We start from the raw sequence: 24,032 nt of genomic DNA on the forward strand, positions 1-24,032 counted from the left end.
TGACTGCTCACCGTGGCGTGGAGTGCTGCTCTCTGGGGGAGACTTCACACAGAACAAAAAAAAAAAAAAAAAAAAATCTCCACAAAATGAAAGCATGGAGGCAGCTGGGTCTGCCCATTCTCGGAGCACAGGCTGTGGAGACGTAAACTAAACAAGCACTAGCTCCAGAGAACTGTGTGGTGAGGGTGGTGTGTGGTGCAACACGTTACTGCACGTTGTCTTAACACCCCAGCAGCCACCACCTTTTTCCCCCTCCCTGTCAGCTTGAGTGTGGTGGAGGATATTAAAGTGTGCTTATAACACTGTGCCTATTCATGCCCACTGTCCATTCATCATCTGCATTTAGAGAATACAGGCAGGACTGTTTGGATTACCAGCACAAGGCTACTCCAAAATATGAAATCTGAACCTTTCTGTTCAGTGTGAACACGGGCAGAGGAAACATTAGTGCTTGTGGAGGATTTGGAGGCCACAATTGTTCTGTGAAGCACAACTCAGAGAGAGAAGCGAACTTGAACTGATCAGGTTCTGAATTACTGACTCGTGTTTTGTCCACACCTTCCAGAAAAAAACATGATCATAACTTACTTCAATGTTCATTTTCCCTCAGTATAATTGTAATTCATGACCATTTCTTACTTGAGTATCTTGGTCAAAACAGGCAGGATGAAGGAGCCACCACGATCAGGTCTAGACAGGAGCCCTGCAAAAATACCTTCAAGATGTCTGAAGGTTAGTCAAGTAGATTATGAATCCAGTGTTAACAAATAAAATTTTCCTTTAACTGTACTGTCAGTATGTTGCAAATCAGAGCTCGTCACGTAACTCCAAAGAATTTAGACGAAGATTTGCATTGGAAGGTAAGTGAAATGATCTCATCTGACTGGAGGTGGGGTTTTTTTTTTATTTATTTGAAGAAAATAAGGCTTCAGTCACCACTGGACTCGGTCACTTGTTAAAATGAATATGTACTGTAGTTTGGTCCCTGGCAGTCCGAGCGGCATTAATGGGGCTTGGCCCTCTCAGCGTTTGTTCACATGGTGTTTTTATGGAGGGAAACGTCTCCAACGGCAGGGCCCTTCATTTCTCCACAGGCGAGCCAACCGCAGACTTCCTGGAAACAAGCCCGGAGCAAATCCCGTGAGCTGGGCACAGCAGCAGCCGGATGGGACAGAGCCGGCACACATCAGATGACCTTAAAACTCAGATGGTATAAAACTCAGATCACATATAATCTGGCACACACAGGTGGATAAAAAGTACCTTACAACACAAAAACTTTAATTTAAAGCCCCCTCCACTCAAAAATGTGTTTTGCTTATTGTTCCTGCACTTGAGTGTTTGAGCTTCACCATGCAGAGTTTGACACTAACAACTTTCCCATTCTGCTGAGGGAGTTTCTGCACTCACTTTAAATTTTTGGTTTTACTTTTTGGTTTTTATGTCATCACAACTAGTTTGGAGCCTCACACTAGTGTGATGTGGAAACTTGAAACCTTCTGCACACATACATTGAGAGTGGACTTTTCCATGAAGTAGGAGACATCTTGTGTCCAGCAGTTAAACTTTTGTTTACAGTAATATTTCACATTAGAGCCAGACCAATAAATGGGACAGTACTGGCTTATTGCAGGTATTTGCACATATGCTAAATGCAAATGGTAATTTAAGAACTGTCTCGTTCATTACATAATTTGTTTACAGAGCATTGACTGTATTTTTTTGTAAAACTGTAAAATGTCTCAAGCGCATTTCTCATCACAATCTTTTTTTTTTTTTTTTTTTTTTAAAGGCCATTGTGAGAATTAAGTAAAGTGCATAAAGAAAGTCTGTAGCCTCAGCTGAACTTCATATTTCAAGTTGCTCCTATCTTTTATTCATGTCACTGTGTGTCATCCTTCTTTGTCACAACATTTAGAAGTGTGAGAAAAAGTAAAAGCACACCGACACTCTCCTCAGCATTTCAGAAGGTGTACTGTATGTTTAACATGAGTGTGTCCAGGAGTATTGAGATGACTTATGATCGTGCTATCATTGTTGAAAAAAGCAATGTGTTTTCAGGAACATTAGTTTGCAGCAGACTAAACACACACGTTGGCCCACTGTACACACATGCAGACGACTATAACTCATTTGAAGTGGTGGGCACTGCTGGCCTACATGCCTCTCATTTAAACAGCTGCAGAAATAAACACACCATAATTATTAAAGGTGGAATAGGACTGGCAAATATATCCACGGCTGTGTATCAAGGTTGGCAGAGGGGATGAATTCATGACTTCATTTGTGTTCTAAGACGACATGAATAAGGCCTCTTTATATTTCAAAAACTAATGGTGTCCTTGTTAGTTTAGGGTTAAACACAAAGTTTGGGTTAACATTAGAGCTTTGAAAGTTTACAGGTGCAGTGTTTAATCGTCTGTTACTTAATTAGTGACTGAAGACTGTATCTTCATCTTGTGTTTCAGCGGTCTCCAAAGTAATATTAGCAGTTCTAGAACTTGTCTTGATGTGCAGTGCTGGTCATGTTGTTTTCTTTGTGATGCAATGATGATATTTCAGGTTTTAATACATTTTATGGTTACATAACTGTGGGCAAGTTGTGATATGTAACTCTTTGTTAGGATTACACACATTTTTTGTATCTGCTCTGTTCATGAAAGGCTGTGTGATGATACATCACATTCAGACATACTTATTATTATACCTATAGTAATAAGCAGATATTGATTTGTTTGATTCACACCAGCACACTGTGAGTGTTTTGTTATTAGTTTCTTCTCTGCGTTTAACATTCTTAATTTTGATTGTTTGTGTAACAGTTGAAAATGAGTGAAATGAGTGAAAATGTTGTAATCATTTAGTTACATAGAGACTGTGCACTAACTCTCAAAAAGTAGAAAAAAATATGTCTAACTGATGGCTGGTAAATGCATGCAGCACACAATAAAAATTGTATTTACAATAAGGGAGTTAGGGTTAGGTGGTTTGGGTTAGAGATTAATGCATCACTTCAAATTTAAAAAAAAGGAAAGAATTTAACCTATGAGAGCAGTAAAATGATTTTCTTTCGCCACATCAGCTACTTGTGAAGTGAGCTAGATGTGAGTCTAACTCAAAACCATCTACAATGTCCGATACCAGTTTGTGGAAGTCCACTTAGTTGACACCAAGTCTACTCTCACAAACACATAACTGTACTGAAATAAAGGAAGCCAGATGGTACACATGGGTTGAAATTAAATCTTGAGACAAAACAAACCAAGAAAAGAATCAACATTCAGTGATGAATCCTCAGTCCATATGTATTGAAGTCCTTACATATTACAGGTAGAATATACAGTACATGTATATTGGTATACAGACAGGCAATATAAAATGGGCTAAAATTACAGAAGGATACAAAGAACAGCATGTACAAAAGCTTATTTAATGATTCAAGTACCTCTAACTTTATACTTCAATTCTCTGTAGAATTCAAAAGCATCTGTACAAAATGTACAAGAATTGTATCCCATGTTGCATCAGCCAAAGGTTTCCTCTGAAGCAGATATCATGTCTTGCTATATACTGTAAATGTTAAAAAGCAGTGAAGATTTTACTGTTTTGACAGAGGAAACTAACAGCTTCTACAGTACATTACAAAACTTCTATCATGAAATTTGCAGAATTCATATCTGATCTTGAACATTTCGGTGAAGGTGCCTAATAGTGTCTAAACTAGGTCATAAAGAGTGACTCTGTAAGTGAAAATGTTTCTTTAATAGTTCAATGACAGTGGCTTCACAACTCATGGTATTTTTGTATCCATAATTTACTAATAATTTCTTTGTGATGTCTTAGGAAGTTTGCTACTAATGCTAGAAATAGTGTTCATTCATTCCAATTATTTGTCTGGAGAAAGTATTTTAGTCAGTGCACAGACGGTCAGCTGATTTGTCTGCTGAGTTAAAAATATGAATGTTGTGATTTTTGAAATAAAACTCAATATTTGATTCTATTTATGGTTGTTATTTTTTCCACTATAGCCATTAAATGATGCAGCATGTAATCCAGGGTTACAGTTTTAATTTCATCTCACTAATGTCAGCCTCACTAAACTTTGTTGAACATTTTCTGCTGCTGCCACTTCACATTAAAAGCATCAAACTGGGCAAACACAAGTTGGCTTTTTTGTGAGGCAGTCACAGGAAACACTGTATTTGTCACCAACATTTGTGTTTATCAAAAAATGCATCTACAAAACAAAACAGTCATTCTTAATATTTTTTTGTCAGCAGACTATTTTGTAATGAAACAAGTAGGAACAGCCACACTGAGCTGTTAGATGAAGAGTTGCTTTCGTATAAAACTGCACTTTCTGTCACTGCTGTAACTACAGATATCGCCAAATCAACCAAGGCTGAAAGCTTCAGGATTGTAACTTTAAGTTACCAATAATAAATGAACATTTATTTGGGTTTAGATGGAAGAAATCATATATTCCCTGTAATTATTACTAAATTACACAGTTTCTTCCAGGAAATCTCAGTGAAAATTGTTATGAAATTATGAACCTGTAAAAATAAACCGTTATCGACAATTCTAAAATCAACGAGACTAAAATGTCCACATATATACTCAATAATAATAACTTTTCAATAACTTTTTAATCTCATATCAGCATGAGACTGAATCAGCAAATTAACTATCACCTCAGATGACTGAAGCTATTTTAATTCCACAAAATCAGGAAGCTGATTGCGGATTGCTGCACTGACACATACCACAAGTACTGATGTGGTGCAAACATGGGAAATTAAAATCATTCAGAGGAAAATGTTTAAAAAAAAAACAAGCATTTAAAAAATCTAAATGAAAAAAAACCTGACAAACAAAACTATGATCTATTCAACAAAAAAGATGTTTACTTCGATAAACACTGTACATTGTTTAACACGTCAAAGTCTTACCATCAAAACTGGTAAACATCAGTGGCGATTTAAGACAAAGGGATTTGTGCAAATGAGTAAAAAGCATATTGCCATGTATACGCTGCAGGGAGTTCATAAAACAAAACTTTGATACAAAAAGATGTTTATGCTCATAAAGAGAATCCTACTGAAAAGAGGAAGCACTTAAAAATTGAAGTGGAGTATTAAACAGTCTGTCATGCACTTACCTCTCTTTACACTGATGCAGCACACTTCTTTTTTATGTTAAAAAAAAAAAGTCTTTTGTCAGGAAGTGTGACATTAAAGATTACACTTAACTGACAGCCTTGTCGGCAGCTCTACATTCAAACCGAGTTCAATTATGTTTTTTTTTTTTTTTAAATGACTCTGCAAATCCTTCCAAAGGCTTTAACACTGTACCATTCACTTATTGTAATAGGTCCTATTAGGAAGCACAGTTTTAAAAAAAGTTTTAACAGTGAGGTTTTCCGTTCACAGAAGTTCCCCTTCACATGAGTGAAAAGCTTGTACTTTTCAAGAAGGGGCTGTAATCACACAATTAATATGATGAAAGGGAGCATTGGTCGTGTAAGATATGGTGACGTGTCCAGCCATGGTGGCACTAACCAGCTTTAATGCAGATGTTTCCGAATTCTGTTGCTTTCCGGGTGGAGGCAGATGTTACCTTGTCTCTCTCGGGTTGAGTTGAGACGGCATCTTTTTAAGTGCTAGCAGACAGTGTTCATGCAGTGTCAGGGTCGCTGCGGGTCGTACTGCTGGTAGCGGTTCAGCTTGTCCGGGTCATTGGAGGCCATGTGGGTGAAGTCCTGGAAGATGTCCTGGTAGGTTTCATCTCCTGCAAAGAAGGACAAAGACACCAGAAATGAGCAACAACGAAAATAAAAAGTGGGCTGACAAGAGCAGTGGTTCCCAACATCTGTTACACAATTTTTTTTTTCTGATCACTCATTTTTACTTTTTTTTTTTTTTTTTTAATGAATCACTTTACTTTTTCAGGCCTGTAAAACTCCTTTGAATCAAAGAATGTGTGAGAAGGAAAAATCACAGGTCACAACTTAGACCTGTGACGAGGGATCACAAGTAGATATTGCTTTATTTTAAACTGGGGTCACAAGCCAGAAAGGTTGGGAACCACCATGTGCTATGTGATTTAATACATCCTAATAACAGTAACCATATAGAATTACAGCACTGGGAGAAAACCTCTAAGTTTATCTCCTGCTGTAGCACAGGAACAATTCTCTGCACAGAGACAAGGATATATGATGACAATGCATCATTTAATAACAGTACTATGACTCTGTTACTATGAAAATCACAAATGTTCAATGTGAACTATAGAACATAAAAATTTGCGCTGTTTGCATTTGTCTGTTTGTCAGCAGAACTGCATGTTGTGATTTCCTGTGTAGAATAACAATGAAGCTAACAAAAGACAAGACATGATATAATGGCCCATTTAAGGACATCTAAAATGAAACTCCCTGTGAGCCACCAACCCTTCCACCCCCTTCCAAAACCCAGAAGAATTCAATGTTTTAAACAAGAGCATGTCAGAAAGGTGGGTGCTACCAGCTACCTACTCACTACACCACCCTGCTGCAAATAAATGCAATAAAATATTACAAAAGTCATCAAACGTTGAGCAAATAGTATTGTGGATGTTCATTTAAGCCTCATCATGCAGGTGTAGAGCAGGATAAAATACAGTGTTCTGCAGAGTGAAGGGTTTATGCACAGTGACAGTGTCATCAGAACAAGAATGAAAAAAGAAAAAGGTCAGCCATACCTGTCAGAGTGCCGGCGTGGCTCGAAATATGAAACAACATCAACACAGAGGCAGAGAAAAGATGGGAAAGAACAGAAGAAGCAAAAGGCAAAATGTTTGTGAAAACAGCCAGAGAGCCTCCTCGTTTAGCAACCGGGAGATCGACTCGGAAAAGAAAAGACGAGCCCACAGAGATTAGTTTTTGTCAACAACTGTATTGTGTTTAAAGTGCAGGAGTTTATGTACAAAAATACAGTTGTGTTGGCCTCAGCACCCCAAAGAAAACTGAAGAACAGAAGAAAAGGCACAAACTCTGGGGAGGAGAGTGAGAAAAAGAAAAGCAAAAATACAGAACTGAGAGAGTGAATTTACAGAGAGACGTGGATGAGAGCAATAAAACAGAGCACAGCAGTTCTCAACCTGTATAAGCTGCAAGTGTTAAAAGTTCCCTTTTCTGGGTTTTAAACAATTTTTAAACGACTACATTAGACAAATATTGATTAAAGAGAAAAAATAGATTTATGAAAATAACCAAAAAATTGTCATTATGTTTTAAAAATATAGATATACATTTCCCCCACAGATTTTGTAGATCAGTGTTTAAATGCCCACAAAAAGCCACAGAGCAGCCCCCCAGGCTGAGAACCACTTCTCTGCACTGCTTCTACACACTCAATCAGGTAGAAACACTTGATTCAAAGGAACTGTAATTTTAATTTTAAAAAGTCGGAGGGAGGATTGATGAGGTTAGTTCTCCCTCACATTCATTACCCCTGAATATCCTTCATCAGTCCCATCATTCATCAACTGATTGGAGGCGCTGATGAAGAAGAGGCCCCCCCTCCCCGAGAAGCAAAGAGGATGGCAAGCTGATGCTGGCACAAGGCGAACCCTCTCGCAAAAGCAAAACAATGCAAGGATCATTCAGTGACTGGAAGCAAATACTTTAGACTGTACTCTGCTCCTTCTGCTAAATACAACCCTCCCTCTGTTCCTCTCATGATCATCTCTGGTGTGTCTGCTGTTGACCTTAAAGGCAACTACCGCCAGCAACAGTTTCTGTATAATTCTCTATCCACAACCATTGCACACGCTAAAAAAATAATAAAGAATGAAGAAGAATTTCTTGTCATAGGTCCAAAACATTCTTGTCTTATTTTTAAAAAGTGAAAAATGACCACAGAGGATATTACACTTTTTAAAAAAAGCAGCATACAGGCTAATAACAGTCCAGCTACCTACAGCAGCACATCTAGCCCTCAATCTAAGATGCTTCATTATTTTTTGGACAAAGCGACGACAAGTCTGAGTATATCCCCATCCTCATATCGTCAACACACATAAATGCACATGTCCCTTTTCTCTACAATCTAAGAACTTGGTAGAAACCCCTCAGTATCTACTCTAAATGACACAAAAACTTGGCCTGTAAAAGCAATCACAACACAATCAGACATCCCTATTTTAACTAGTGAGCGCATCTCTAGACAAGTCAGCAATCAGTGTCAGTGTCGGTCATGACACATTGTTCTGCTACTAGCAGGGGGCACTACTCTATCAATGTGAATCAGCAGAAATGACCATTTAATCAAAGTGCTTTGGTGCCCTTCAAGGATTTGGGGGCTATATGGAGCGGAGATGTGGGATGAAACTGGGGTACTTTTTTTTTTTCCCATTCGCTAACAATAAAACTCAAGTGAGCTTCACACACATCTCTTGCCACGTTCTTTGTGAGTATCTAATGTTTTTTGTAAAGCTCACATGATTAAGATAAATATAAGCTAGTCCTAGCAGGTGATTAAAAAGCTATACATGGTTACATGTGGATATTTTTCTAGACTATTGCACTTGTTGTTTGACGATGTACCATCCTTAGATGGTTTGTCTATATTTGAGTAAAAATCCACTAACATTCAAGACGATCAATGCGATGGCACTAAAAGGCCTGTCGTCTTACAATTCTGGATTTCCCGTGATTACGGGCGATGAGCAAGCATACTTAACCGACTAATAACCAAGACACAATATTGTCATAACAGGAAGTAAATACATCACAATCAAAACAAGAAAAGCAAGGATGTGTCCCTCATGGCACTCACCCCAGTGCAACCAGAGTCACTCGCAACTCTGCTTATTCTGTCAGGCTATGAAGAAATGTATGTATGCACATCATTTACAACATGTACAGTATGTATACTCATTATACGGCTCCTGGAATTATCTTTAGAAAAGAAAGCTGTTGTAAAATAGACTTCTTTTTTCTGACCAGGCATGTCACAATAGCAAGATGCATCATGATTGGACAACAAACACTTCAAAAAAGTAAACAGGCCATGAAAATGGTTAAGACTTCAAATAGAAACCTTACAGTCACTGGAAAGGATACAGTAGTAGTTGCATAACCATCAATAGGAATGTGCATAAAATACTTCTGACAGGTCAATTTAAACTGAAACTTGGCAGATTATAGACACACACATGCCTCTCCAGATTGCTCAGATGATTTAAAAAATGTCATTCAAAAGTCACGATTATTGCCAGATAGTAAAAACTGCCTTCACTTTGAGGTCTGAGTGTCACTGGATACTGGTGGCAGTTACTGGGTAGCTAGTTTTTTGTTTTGTTTTTTTGCAAAAATACTGTGACTGATAGCAGAGACACCATACTAATTAAAAAATGAAAACAAATTCTATAAATCACTGAACACCTCTAAAACAGAGGGAATCAACAAAAGTAGCATCATATAAACTTAAAGGGAGGAAGTACAGACTATCTAGTAAAAAGCGACACTGTTTCTTTTAATCTTGTGCTATCAATATTTCTACATCAGTAATAGTCACTTAACTGAAAAGGTGGATGTTCCACTTTGGAACAAAACTCTTCAGTAATGTCCAGAATTGATGGCTTTAACCCAGTAACATTAACACGGTCTAGCACCTGACGCTATACCACACACCAAGGTGCAGTTTGCCCAGCACCTGGTGGGAGCTGGGAGGTTAAAATAGAGGCTGAGTTACAGCAGGACACAGGATCACAACTGAGACAGACAGAGTTGGGCTCAGTTCACTCTAATCAATCATTACAGCCAGCAGATCAAGCTTCACCTAACCTGGAGGTCTTGTACTAAAAAAAGCTGCCTCCACTTTCTAATCAAACCACCTGAAAATGAATTATCTGGGTATTTAAACAAATCTCTTGTTAATCTGCTCTGTTTAAGTCAACTGACCCCAACTCTGAAACCTGGGGCTTAACATTTACAGCCTGGTTTTACAGTACGTTGCTCCTGTGTTTGGACGACAGTGGACACGTTATTAAGTTTCGTCCAGCTGCAGGCTAATAAACTCCTGCATGCACTTCCTGTACTGCATTTCGGTGGGGCTGTTGGTGTTATATTGACCTGACTGGCTGTAGGGCCCTTCCGCCTCTCGCATCTCCTCGTTCATCTTCGCCAGTCGCAACCTGGGGAGCAAGTGAAGAGAGAAATACAGAAACTCAGCGAGACTATTAAGTGTTACTCATCAGACTCTTACTTTCTATTACATGGTTTGAGCTGTGTTTTTCCTTTCCTTAAGATCATTTCTCAGACAAGCCAGACATATTTCTAATCCATGAAAATATACATACTTAGTTCTGGCTGGCAAATAAAAGCCTGATATTTTATTTCTGAGTAATGGGCCACTGTTACAAGAAAAAGAGGTGGTTTGATTTTTTTTCTCTGCTTCTGATGAAGTGGTGACATCTTGTGGCCAAAATATTTCACTCCACGATGACTGTATGCTGGACCAGGTTTCGATAGAAGTTTCTCGTTTTTTTCAGCTTATAATAAAACCACCAGAGCCAGATGATCAATATATTTTGTAAACAGTATTTTGCTTAAGTTTTACCAAGCTTTTTTAAGTTTTTCATAAGCCTTACCACGTGGAGGAGCGTTAGAATTTAACACAATATTACTATCTGTGGTTAGTGTCTGACACATAGCAAAACCACCATGTGTCCAAGGGGGCTATTCACTGGGGGAAAGGTAGATGGCAGTTGTGCTGATTGGCTGTGTTTAACAGTGTGAAAGCTAAGACACTTTGCCAGCATAAAATAAAGAAAATAATAACTACTAGTAAAGATAATAGGGATGGCACTTACAGTGTGACAATGTCTGCGTTGGCTGCTTCCACCGCTATGGTCAGGGGTGTTTTCTCATCAATGTCTGCAGCATTTTGATTTGCTCCTCGTTTTAAGAACAAACACACTTGCCTGAAACAAAGATCAAACAAACAAACAAATCAAACTGAGTTGTGTAACACTCACACAAAAAATGCCTTATCAATATATTCTCTGAATAACAGGCTTCTGTAGTGGTGATGGTAGACAGGTGTGGAAACAAACCCTGTGTGACCCAGCATGGTTGCGTGGTGGAGGGGTCCCCGGCCCTGAGCGTCCTGCTGGTTCACATTAGCTGAATTTTGAAGCAAAAACTCACAGGTGACCAGTGAGCCCTGAAATTGAACGTTGATATGACACATTGGATTACGGTCAAGTGAAATTTATTGTGTTGTACTGTGTTTTAATCATACTCAAGATGGTAAACAGCGCTGCTGATTGACTGAATTATGTAGTGGTACGTACCCCCTGCACCGCCATGATGAGCGGCGTCCTCTTGTCGTCCTCTGTATTGACCCAGTTGACCTCAGCTCCATGGGCCAGTGCCTCTGCCATGTCCGGCAGGCTGCGGGCACATGACGCCCAGTAGAGCTGCAGGCCTGGGCTGTACTCCTTTGGCTCATAGAAAACCACCTCCTTGCAGGGTGACGGAGGAGGCAGCGTGGCAGGCATGGGCATGGGCGGAGACTCAGCAGCATCTGAGAAACGGGAAGAAAGATTATATGCCTTACGAGGGCGGAAACAGTTTCCCTCTGGCAGACTAGCAGTACAGCTGTGGTTTAAGAAAATACTAATGCCTTGCAACTTTACAGCATTCCTCTCATGTATTTCTGCGGTCACTCTTAAATTAGGTTGGTGTGGATGTCAGTGTGCTGACAGAGGTGTGTATGTGTGTCTCACCTGCATCTGCCAGGCTGTTATTGGAGGGGGTGGTGGCCAGCATTTCCCTGCTTCCATCAGCACTGTTTTGGATGCCACTGTCTGCACTTTTTACTGTAAAGCAAAGAGTCCAGGTTACTTTTTGTAGAACAACACACTGACGCCTTTCACCGTGTGTATAAAATAAGAGGAACACCTTCCTGCTGGTTGTTTTGGTGGTGGAAAGTACCAAATAAATAGAAATAGAAATAGAATTTCAACATCTACTAGATTTTGACATTACTTATTTTTTCTACTCTAATCACAAGAAACAACAGGTGATCCTAATATTTTGCACAGTAAGTGTTCACACAAGTCCCCAGCTGCAATCAACAGAAATAGAGATGAATGACAGATCCTCACCATCACCTTACGTTTCTGGTCCTTAAATACCAAAAATATGATGAGACAGATACAACTGCAAATACCAGACACTGACCAAAACCATGTGTGAGAGAAACACTCCCTAGCAACCCAGGAAAAACAAAACATGGTATGCTCTGCAATGCTCTTAACATGACAGGATGGTCCATTAGGATGGTCTGGATGGGGAGTGGGGGTGGGGTGGGGACAGAGGAGAAGATGGAGGGTTGTTAGTCCACAGCCCCAAAAGCAGTGAACACGGATGGAGAGAGGGTGTGGAGAAGCAAGCGAAACACTAAGCATTTAGTACTTACTGCTCCTGAGCTTGGAGGAAGTGTCAAAGTAGGAGAAGAGCGAGTCAAGCTCATCAGGACAGAAGAGAGAGTCGCGGCGAGCCTCCAAGCCGCTGGCAACAGCTACGCAAGGGATGATGGGAGTTTGGGAAATTGGAGGGCGAAGGGTGTGAATTGAGTGTCAGAGTAGAGGGGTTGGGAGGGTTTTTGGGGTAGGCGGTGAGAGCAGGGGGTTAGTCCGGGAGCACAAAACAGCCAGGAGAGGAAGGAAAAGAGAGAATTTGAAAAAAAAAATCGAGGAAGAGGAGAAAGAGAGAGAGAGAGAGAGAAGAGCAGGGTGAAAGCACAGATAGTTAGACTATCAGCTCGACACTGGAAGAGACAGACTACGAGAAGCAATGGGAGGCAAAGAAGGCTTAGACATACGCTGTTGACAAAGAACATACAGTATGCCAATGGGTGGACACTTCTTCACAGCAGTGCAAAAATTCCCACAGCGCATACAGAAAAGGTGGCCGTAGTCACAATGACACTGGCTTTGCCCTTTTGATGCAGTGTAATTTTGTTTCTGAAGAGGCAGTGGAAGTTAGAAACATTCAAACAAAAAATCCTATTGTATTTGTTTCATAACCAGGTAATTCAGGCTTGAGAAGATCAGAAATTTAGAAGTTAAAGAGGATTTATTGAGAAAAAGAAAAAGAAAGAGAAAATCTCACACATAAGAGATCCTAATTTAGAACTTAAGACTTTTAAAATACTATTCTCCATTCATAAATGAGAAATCAATTACTGTGTTTTGAAGGATTAGGGAAGATGTGAGCCCAAGAGGCAAAAACTATCACCCAGTTACAATCCAGTACACACTGGTTGTAATCACTTGTCTCATTGCCATACACTTGGATGAGTATCTTTGAATGGGTTTTGTTGTCAATTTGATCCAATTAACTGTTTGTTATTCATAAGTTTCAAAATGAGGGAAAGATTACAAAAACTCTTGGGTCAAAGGTTGAGTTTTACATTCATTCTTGTACTGACCTGTCTGCCCAGAGGCATTTGAACCGGGTCGGAGTTTGGGGGTAGGCGGAGGCGGTCTTGGGGGCAGGTGCTCAGAGCTGCTGCTTAGCCTTTTCTCCTGTTTGCTCAGTGAAACCACTTTGTTGCGAAGCTCTTCATCTGACGGCTGGCGAACAAACCGACGGTCCACGTATTTGGCTTTGATGTAGGCCTCTACCTCATGTCTAGTAGGAACAAGAGGCAAAGGGTTTTGTTTGTGAGTAAGATGAGAAATGGCCTTCAGCCTTCCACTGGTAAAATTTTCCTACCATTTATCTACTCACACCAGGTTTGATGCAGAAAGTGTATGGCAGCACAATGAGGTCAGTCAAATTTCTTTATCTGAAAATACCAATATGCTTTCTACTACTACTGTACCTCGGGTCTCCTGGCTGTGGTTTTCTGGCTCCTAGCTCCTCTCGCCGAGCCTCATAGATCTGGTTGATCACTCCGTTCCCCAGTTCACACATCAACTGTGAAGAAAAAAGGAGTTGTTAGCACAGCTGAACAATCAACTGGGAAGCAGAACATATAACTCAACTACAGTTACACCTGCTAAATGGATCACACAGTGATTGTCCAATCCAGCCTTTCCTTACTAACCTTAAGTAGCTCTGGTTCCCATGTATCCAAAGTCAGAGACCGAACCTTAGAGAAATGCACCCCAAGGCTCCTGCAGATGGAGAAATGATTAAAAAAACACATATAGAATTATTTTATTAATTGTGAGTGAGCTAAAAGGATAAATGCCGTAAAGTCAACACTTTTCAACACAAATGTAATTTAGATTTTGGCCACAAGGTGGAACCCAGCATATTACATACTGTATATACAAATTTACCAGGATTCATCACAAGAAGCCCTATATTTGGATAAAACAATTCCTTTTTCTGTGTAATACACACATATCTTAAAATTGTTTTAAAAAAAATTAAACTACAACAGAGATTTACAGATGTCAAATTGAGTTATAATTTCAATTTTTTTTCAACCCACTCTGGTTTACTTTACAAATCCTAAAAAGTAAACTGGGTTGCTTTTTTAGATTGTACTGAGGAAGACAGCCTGAATCCCAGGTCGTTACTGCTTCACAAGGAAAACAAGGGGTCTGACCTGGATACTTCTGTGTAAATCAAAATTTGGCTTGAATAATAATGAAATATTTCACCATACCAAGTAATTAAATGTTGTTACAACATCCCAAGCAGGCTGGGTGTTCATATCAGCGTGTTTACATTTCAAAATTCCCATAAGACCAAAATATTTTGTACATGATACTCACACCATGGCCCTGATGTACAAGATTTTCCATAACTGAGGCGACTAAAATGAACTCAAAATTAACTGTATTCCTGCAAAGTGATGAATAAATAAACTGTGCTGATATTAATTTCTTGAGGTTATTAGTTACTGCAAGTTTTTCCTCTCTAGAAATATACCTCTTTAAACTTACACTTCAATATACAAGCTGTTAATTTAAGTAGACTTCCTTTGTGATTTTCCTTTTCTTTTTTGTTTGATATTCTATTAATCTTCCCTCACAGCTCTTTATTATTTTGCTGCCATTTTTATGTGCCTAGCCGTTTATGACGTCAGTATGAAAACTGATTAGGACATTATTAGACACAGTATTTTACCTGTGAATGCCAGAGCACTGTATACAAAGGGTGATGCCCAGATTGATGCTGGCCCAGCGAGGATCTGGTTGGCCGCAGTCGCAGCAACAGGCATTACCCGGGATGGCCAGGACCTTCTGCAGGGCACTCTCTCCTTTCAGTGACCTCTCCTTCAGCTCTCCACCAGAGTCCAGACTTCCCGTCGACGTGGACGACTTCCTGTCCAGCTTCTAAAAATGATGAGAGGTGGAAGATATACACAGTCATCCAAGAGAAGAAGTGGCGATTTACTAAAATGGGATAGGATGAAATTAAAATATCCTTGAGGGGTAATTTTGAGAAGCAAACATTTAGAGGAAACTAAAGGGAACTAAACAGATACATTTAATATAAGCAAAAGTATAGCAAGTCAGTGTTATATACACAAATATACATTAATGAGTGTTTAAATACAAGATTATGTAACAAAGGAAGATAAATAAATCATAAAACAGAATTAAAAGTGTAAAAGCATAGGCTGTCTTTTTACATTTTACTGGCACTTCAGTATATAGGTCGTTTGACTGTGTATCTTTCTCTGTATCCATTGCTTATGTAATTTATTTGTCTGTGTGAATCATCTCAACCATCTCTTCCATCAGTCTGACCGAGTTTGATTTTTTTTTTTTTTTTTACCTCGCCATCATCTCCCTTGTCGCGGAAGGCGGTGGCGATGCTGTTTTGGACGGCTTTGATCCAGGCCTGTCGCAGCTTCTCTGAGTCTGCCTGCATCATACAGCTCCTGTTGGGGCAGAGAGACATCACACCACTGCTGTCAGCCTAACGTGTGTGCATGTGGTAGGAGGTGGGTACACTACTTGTTACATATTGCTATGCTCATTAGACTGATATATTTCAGTGACTCAAACTTACTTGGTGGGTGACACCACTTCGAAACAGAAGCGACGCTCTATGTCTTCACAGTGTTTGACTGTACATAGCCTAAGGTCCTCTACCACCACTGTAGGGTTGTCCTGAGAGGATGGTAAAAACAGATTTAGTAACACAAAACATATCAATGGAGCACGATTTTCCAATCAACACATTGTTTACTTCTTTTGCAACAGTACCTATTTATCCCATTCTGTATTTAAAACAGGCCCGCTGACAAAAATGCATTGAAACTGTCCACATCTAATGTGGACCAATTCATCTTGTCAAACAGTCATTACGCGTTTGTCTCTAACTTTGGTGACCATATCACAAGTCACTGTGGTTATCTTGCTCTGAGGACACAGAGAAAATGTTTCACAGTGTAGATTTCCCACACGTTTTACTGAATAAACTAGCTGTGTTTAGATGTCTGCTTCATGAAAGATGTTACTACTAGAGAAAGCAAGTCTAACAAAGCCACAAAAATGATATTTGACTTGGGTGATAAAGTACTACACACAATAATTTCTTGAGTGTTATAGAACACAAATCAATAACTGTTGAGAAACAGAGCAATGACTATAGCTGTACAATTGCTGCATCTTACTAAACTGCTTCAGACAGAAACACATCTTCACATACAGCTGCAGTTTGTCCTACACTTAATGTTTGTTTTGAACTGGTTACTACTGCTCTAAAGTGAGGCTACGGCATCCCATTAAAAATACATGGAAGGGGTATTTGTGCTGGAAGTCAAACACATGCATATTTGATCCTGGCTGGTGTTCAGGGAGTCACTTGACATACCTTAAATTTCTTCTGGTAAACTAGCTGATTGTTTTGGATGGAGAACCAACGCCTGAAAGGAGATCATGAGTTTATTAAAAAACAAAGTCACATGCTGTCCTAAAATAACACGCTTTGACATCCTTTTAGTCTGGATGACAGCAATGGAAATACAGATAGAGAGCAAGAGAGAGAGCTGATGAGTAGATAAATTGATTTACTGACTGTGTGTCAGCTCATGTTAGAACAGAGTGCATTTAAACACAGTAAACTATGGTGTTCTAAAAACCTACATGTGCATTTTGGAGAACTATACAATTATATTCTTGTAGCCATAATAAAAAAACTTTAATCTAATCCTTGGGCATTAAAATGTAAAGCAGCTTTCATATCACTACTCTAAATTCTGATGACAGCACTTGCCCCCTTAAATCCATAATTAGCTCACACCAGCTATTCTTTATCATTAAATTGAATTTAAGGCACTCATAAAATTGCTAATTGAAGTGTGCCAGCTGTACCTATTCCACGTCTTGAAGGCATTGCTGGCCCTCTTAAAGAGATAACCCTCCATGGCGATGCCGTTGTCTGCATCCACATTGTACTCCAGCTTGGTGTCGTCATTCGAGAAATCCTGAGGAAAAAGATGGAAAGGACAGAAAAGAAGGCAAAAAAATTATGGTGTTAATATATTTTTTTCCACATTATTCTTGTAAATCCTTTGGTGCAAATGAGGTGAGGAGTGACTCTGTGCCTTTCCCAAAGTCACAAATGTGGACTAATTAGTTCCACTTGAGCTAAGTGACCTTGTACAGAGCAGCACAGCCACTGCTCAGGCTGACCAGACTGACGTTTCACACCATGAACCAGAAAAAACAGAAACAACAGCCACAGCTTATGCCTACACAGTAATCATCTGTGACAACCAATGTACTGTCTGAAAGAGATGGTTTGATTTATATCTAACAAAATACTGGAAGATCCCTAATGGAAGGCTCCACACCGCTGAGATTTGCCTCAAGGCTTCAAACTGTTTTACTTGGTCTACTCTGCTTTATTCACATTTCCTTTCTTTCTCTGAAGTGAAAATGTGATAAACTGAAATGATGAGGGAACATAACAAATACCAGAAATGAGCTGATAATGCAGAGCCAGCAGTAAGTACATTCAACATTGTTTTTGTTTGTGTGCAAGAAAGAAAACAATCAAGTAAATAAAGTAAGTGGTTACAGTCTGATATCACATACTCAGCATTGCTTCGTACTGGGGGCAAATACGATTGCAAACTGATTTGTTGATCCAGACCAGGGTACATCTGCCGGTACAGCTGCCAAGCTGAGCTTTCATGCAGCTTTCGCTGACTCTTCTTCTACTGTAACTCAAACTGCTGTGTTGTCATGGGCCTGTTCCTATGGCCAGTCTCTGTTTAACTACCTGAGCTGCTGCTACACTTTCCTAACACCCTCCCAGCTTTCTCAGTTTCAAGTGGCATTGAACACTATGACTCATGCATGCATGTGTGTGTGTGTGTGTGTGTGTGTGTGTGTCTTTGTGGAGTCAATTTACACATAGTCTCCACAACCAATTACAGCTTGATATCCAGGTCTGTTACTGTAACAAGCTTGGGAATCATCTTCTCTGTTGTCTTTCTAGAAACATCCACAGTATGTGTCTGACTCAGGCTGGACTAATTCATCTTCACCCTCATTACAAAACCAGTCAGAGTTCTGATCAAAAAGGTTGTAAAGCCACAAGAATTAATTGAAAACAAACCAAACCTTTAGTGCAGCATTTATTTATTCCTCCTTCACATCAACAATATACTGTATATAAACAGTCTTTTTGTCAGTTGTTAGATCTGAGTTTATCAGACAAATATTTATGATTTATACAGTAAAATCGACTACTTGTGAGGTTACCATAAAAGCAGCAAATGTCTGATGTTTTCAAACTACTTTTAGGTTGTCACCAAAACACAGAGAAGACTATAAATAGATAAAAATTTTACCACAGACAAACTCTAATGCAGCAAACTAAGTAAGTAAAATATGTCAACATTGATAAATCTGAGTGCTGAGTGGAAATGACCTCAGGTATTCGGCAGGCGGTGACTACTACCTCCCATTTACTTCCTGGACAGTAGCCATGGTTCTCAGTGGAGGAAACTATAAAAGGAAAGGAGTTTATACACTCCATGTATATTTTGACTCCCTCTCTCTCATTCCATCTGCTCCTGTCTTTGTTATAGACGTTTCTCTGTTTGTTTCCAACCCTGCTTGCAATTCAAATTTCTTAACTCTGCCCTCAGTGTTCTCAAGCCTGTTTTCTAATCTTTACTGTACATGTAACTATACTCAACAAGCTTTCAGTTTGGCATGTGCCTATAAGAACAAAATTTAAGATAACTTCAGGTCTACGTGTTGCAGACTAAAACACAGACCTAACCCAGAGTTCCACCAAACACATTTATATACTGTATGTGTGTTTGATGTAGGAGTGTGATCACTGTGTGATTCATCGCCTTACTTCTTCCTGGTTTTTGTTATTGTATGATTCATATTTATTCATTATCTTAAATTTACTACATCTCTTTTTTTGCATTAGTCTCAAATTATATTCAAATAGTTTTAACTCTGAAAGTTTGACTGATTGATTGATTAATGGATTGTTTGATTGACAGTGCATGACTGCACATTGTCTGTTTGCGTATGCACATCCCCTTTCATTGCCAAGTTTGTAAATGTAACTTGAGAAAAAGCTTAATGAATTAAACCCCTCTGCCCTATGATACCAAGGTGTATCAGATGGATACACACACACACACACACACGCACGCACACACACACCCCACACACACACACATGCACGCGCGCACACACACACACAGAGGTTAATACAATTTTCCTGCATGACATACACTGGGACAAGTGAGGTTATTTTAGGCACACAAGTGGAACAAAATGTATCTGTATTAAGCTTCTGAATAGGAAGAGATGGAAAACCAGTTCAGGCATTCAACAAATCACCTCTTCCTAGAGGTGAGACAAAATTACTACAATGTACAGAAAAATAACTGCCCTTAAATTCAGTTTACACCAGGGAAATCATGACAGTGACACTGACCACTTTGATCCATGTGTGCACTGGCTCACACATGCACACGCACACAAGCAAACACCATATGATCAACAGTCCCTAATTGAGACTTAGGCCAAAGTATGAAATGCATGTAGTGCAGCACTGTTGCTGTCATGAGAAAAACTTTCTGTTACTCTTCTTTCAACTACGTGTTCAGAAATTTCTGTGACCACTTAGGTTTGGGGAAATAATTTTTAACCCTGTTACATACATTCAAAAACAGGTAGTGGTAGAGCTATAAGCAAGGCTGTTGTTCTTAGTTCCTGAAGCATTTTAGAGATGCAAGGTTTTTGTCTGACAACAGAGATATGTTCATTTATTATCTGAACGGTCAAAAAGTGACAATCGACTGCAAACCACTCATTAACATCAAACCAACAGCCTGAGTTCACTGTAGTGGACACTGGCACCAATAATAAGGCATCAAAATAACGCATGCTGCATAATCAGGACACATCAAGACTTATGCATGTGTGACACTCTAATATGAAGAAACTGATGAAGGTGCAAACATCAACACAAACACTGCAATGCAGTCTCTTAAAATGAGCAGGAAAGGAGAGGAGAGGAGATGAAAGACAGGGCATAGCTAGGGTTACAAAACGGAAGTCAGATAGAAATCGATGCAGTGACTCTACGTACGGAGGTCGACCTCCAAGCACAAAAGTTGCGGTAGTCTGGTAAAGAGTCGAGCTCTGTCACCTCCTAAAAGTCACACACAGCAAGAGAACGACACACAGAGAAAAGAAATGTGTATTTTCCTGACGCTAACAGAAGAATTTTAGATATCATGGATATGCCAAAATAAATAAAGACACATTCAAACTAAGAAAGCTTAAACATAAACACAGACTATTACTACAGATAGCGATGGGAACAGAGACACTGCTGCGTGCATGGACACACACGTATTCTTACTCTCAGTTGTCCGCCTAGGTTACACTCACCAGATACCAAACGTAGTGGAAACGGCTGAAAATCTTCATTTTCATCAATTTTACGGAGTGTGTGCCACTTAATGTGTGTGTGAATGTTTTCCCCGTGAGGTCGATGAATCTTTTCTATCTCAAAGTCTACCTGTGCAGCATCTCAATGCCAGTCTGGTACATTAAGCAGCGTGACTTGTCTCTCATCTCCTCCTCAGCTGTGTGTGTCTATCAAAAGTTTCGTCACAGACTCTGCTGCTCCGCCTCCTGAGGCCTAAGCGAAGGTCACCTGTGTTGTGTGTGTGTGTGTGTGTGTGTGTGTGTTGCTCGTGTAACTGCTGAGTTAGAATAATCAAGTAGACTGCACAGAGGAGCTCAGGCATCAAACATTTATACTGACTTTAGTTTAACAGACGTGCACTCAGCTTTTCCCCTCACTCTCTCATCTCCCTTGTGTGTGCGTGTTACTAAAGTAACCAATCCCAAATTTCTTTAACATTCATCCTTTAACATAAAATCAGCATTTAATATGTATGTATGCCTGTTAGGGGACTCTGGCTTATTCACACATAAAAAAAACCCAATCAGACCATTTTAAAACCACAGCTGTTGCAAAACCAGTGACATGTGTTTGGTTTCTTTAAGAGATAAGACAGAAAATCTTTAAGGCAGCAGCCCATCTCTCTCTCCTGTAGAACCACTGTGACACTGTCATGCTCCTGTGGTCACAGTGCCGCTGCTGAATAATGTACACAGGCATACACAGAGCATACTAAACACAACCCCAGGACCCCCTTCAGCTCCCATGAGGATGGGAGGTTTAATCAATACAATGATAATGGGAAGGGTTTATGTGTAAGCACAAATAATGTGGACAGGAATGAAAAGACAGAGATAAAACTAGCCTACAGAGGGGCAGTGAGTAAAGGTTTTAGTGTGAAATGACAGACAACACAATAAATACACATAATAAAATGATTGGGAGTTGATATGGTCACTCAATCAGTACCAACAATCACCAATTCCATTACAAGACGTCTTGCTTTCAAAACACACATTCTGGCTCATAATGAGGTAAAAAAAAAAAAAAAAAAAAACACATTCTCTATCCAGTGGAGTTTCACAACACTGGCATGTGACGAGGACAGCCCCACAAGAAAACAATCTGCATCACTCGACAAAACTACAAAGGCAAGAGGAGGCGTCAGAGACGTGGGTTAAGGTCTGTTATGTTAATGCTCACTAAGGGCGATGCACATCATTAGATAAGTTTATACTAAATATAGTTTATTAAACGAGCATTGTAGGGTCTGTTGCAGCATGGTGGGTTAAAGAAGCTGTCTTTAAGGCCAGAGATGTGTACATACAGATATGCAACCTGCTGAATTGTTAGCACGGGGAAGACTGTGAGCCTAACATCACATTAAATAACATTTGTGCACTTTGGACTGCAACACTGAGAAAATATTAATGTTTGGGGTATTTCATTAAGTGATACGCTACTGTTGTGCTGTACATCACAAGTCATATACCTTTACAAGTCACTGTAAAGTGTTACCAAATCATCTCAACAGCAAACGTTGCTTTTACCTATTTCCAAATAAAACAAATAAATTAATAAATATGCCAGTATAATACACTGCTTTTCCATTGCACTTCTACTTATACCAACATGCTTCAGTAAACTGGAAACCTTTGCAAGATTACTGAAAGGAACTGTGATAAAGACCTTCCCTCTTGTAAGTAAGCCTGTGCCAAATATACTTTAGTTAGCTTAATAACTGTGAATAACTGAATCCAACTGAGCACAAAACAAGCACCATGAATACAGTGAGGAAAGGAAAGTCATGTGCACTGAGGCGTAATGATATCAAAACAGTCTTAATTTGATTAATCAAATTGAGGCTGACTTAAGCAGCAGCATACACAAACTGCAAAAGGCACAAGGACACGCGTGACAAGTGAAATCTGTCAACTGGCATCATGCCAGGCATGTTGGCAGTTTAATCTGGTGATGAACTAGCCCACTTGTTCTCCTACAAATGATGAGAACTGCAGAAGTGGAGTTAGAGTAGAGAGCAAAGAGTACAGTATCTATCCAACCATGCAGACATGACACAGGGGGGAGAAAAAGGAAGAGTAAGAAAGCTTACCTGCAGAGCAGCCTGAAGTGAGCAGAAGAAGAAGGAGAGAGGGGGGGAAAGGGCAGAGGAAGAAAAGAGGAGACAGTTGGTTAGGAGTGTCTGTGTACAAACAGCTAGACAAGAGAGAGAGAGAGAGAGAGCGCAGTGGGAGAGCGACAACATAAAAATAGCATCAAAATAAATTGAGGGAGGGGAGGATAGGTGCTCAAGGACAAGCGGAAGTTGGCACACGTACCATCATCTGAGCACGAGGGAAGGGAGAGAAAGAGGACAGGACAAAGAAATATTTAGGGGGAGGAGACAGAGACAAAAAAAAATTGGAAAGAAAAGGACAGGAAGTAAAGAAAAAAAGAAAGACATGTGAGAAGAAGTACTACTTGCGCACAGCCAGAGACTGAAATGAATGTCACTGACAGAGGCAGACGAATTAACAGAAGCCCAGCAGATAACAGCTGGGTGAAGCTCTGGCAGATGTCGTCTGGAGTTAATGATGTTGTGTGATGTACAATTAAAGCTAAAGGCAATTTATCACTACATGTTGTGACATGACAATCCACATCCTGCTTAACTTTTATTCTGTTGAGGGTTGGTTAAGCTCCAAAGAGATTGGTGTCAAAAATGAACATAAGCTCATGAGAAAAATGCCTATAAATAACTAGGAAATGTGAATGAAATTAAAACTGTGGGGGCAAAAAGATGCTCTGACAGTATCCTGTTTCTTCTATTGTGTATTTGCTATTTCTTGCAAAAACTTCTGGTGAACCCTTGTGGAAGCAGATTTATTAAAAAGTGTGACTCATTGTCGTCATTTTCTGGTTAGCAGGGGTGCTGGACAGAGACTGGAGCATGCTGAAACCCAGTCTTGTTTGTTTGGAAATGGGTTTCCGTCAGCGGTCAATAATGCATGGGTGTGTGGATGAGATCATCCATCGGGATCACCTTACACCTGAGGGTGGAGTACAACCTCCATTCACTCAAATGACAAATGTAAAGTAAATGAAATCA

At 39.7% G+C, this 24,032-nt stretch overlaps 1 protein-coding gene across 2 annotated transcripts in view; it reads right to left on the bottom strand.

Moving 5' to 3' along the window:
- Positions 1-3,284: 3,284 nt before the first annotated feature.
- Positions 3,285-24,032, bottom strand: part of LOC108881244 (arf-GAP with coiled-coil, ANK repeat and PH domain-containing protein 2) — a 52,079-nt gene continuing 31,331 nt past the window's right edge. Inside the window, exons 10-24 of one of the 2 annotated variants that reach the window (XM_018673111.2) lie at positions 17,341-17,453; positions 16,841-16,892; positions 16,034-16,134; positions 15,797-15,902; positions 15,143-15,351; positions 14,109-14,178; positions 13,884-13,978; positions 13,488-13,690; positions 12,474-12,575; positions 11,779-11,871; positions 11,344-11,576; positions 11,104-11,213; positions 10,861-10,971; positions 10,121-10,182; positions 3,285-5,790 (exon numbers count right to left, since the gene is read on the bottom strand). In XM_018673111.2, the coding sequence (XP_018528627.1) occupies positions 5,687-5,790; positions 10,121-10,182; positions 10,861-10,971; positions 11,104-11,213; positions 11,344-11,576; positions 11,779-11,871; positions 12,474-12,575; positions 13,488-13,690; positions 13,884-13,978; positions 14,109-14,178; positions 15,143-15,351; positions 15,797-15,902; positions 16,034-16,134; positions 16,841-16,892; positions 17,341-17,453 (1,764 nt within the window). In that variant the 3' untranslated portion in view covers positions 3,285-5,686. The remainder of the gene's footprint in view (positions 5,791-10,120; positions 10,183-10,860; positions 10,972-11,103; positions 11,214-11,343; positions 11,577-11,778; positions 11,872-12,473; positions 12,576-13,487; positions 13,691-13,883; positions 13,979-14,108; positions 14,179-15,142; positions 15,352-15,796; positions 15,903-16,033; positions 16,135-16,840; positions 16,893-17,340; positions 17,454-24,032) is intronic. The other variant, XM_051077327.1, reaches the window with a different exon arrangement.

This window comes from Lates calcarifer, linkage group LG17, assembly GCF_001640805.2.
Source record: "Lates calcarifer isolate ASB-BC8 linkage group LG17, TLL_Latcal_v3, whole genome shotgun sequence".
Taxonomy (NCBI): domain Eukaryota; kingdom Metazoa; phylum Chordata; class Actinopteri; family Centropomidae; genus Lates; species Lates calcarifer.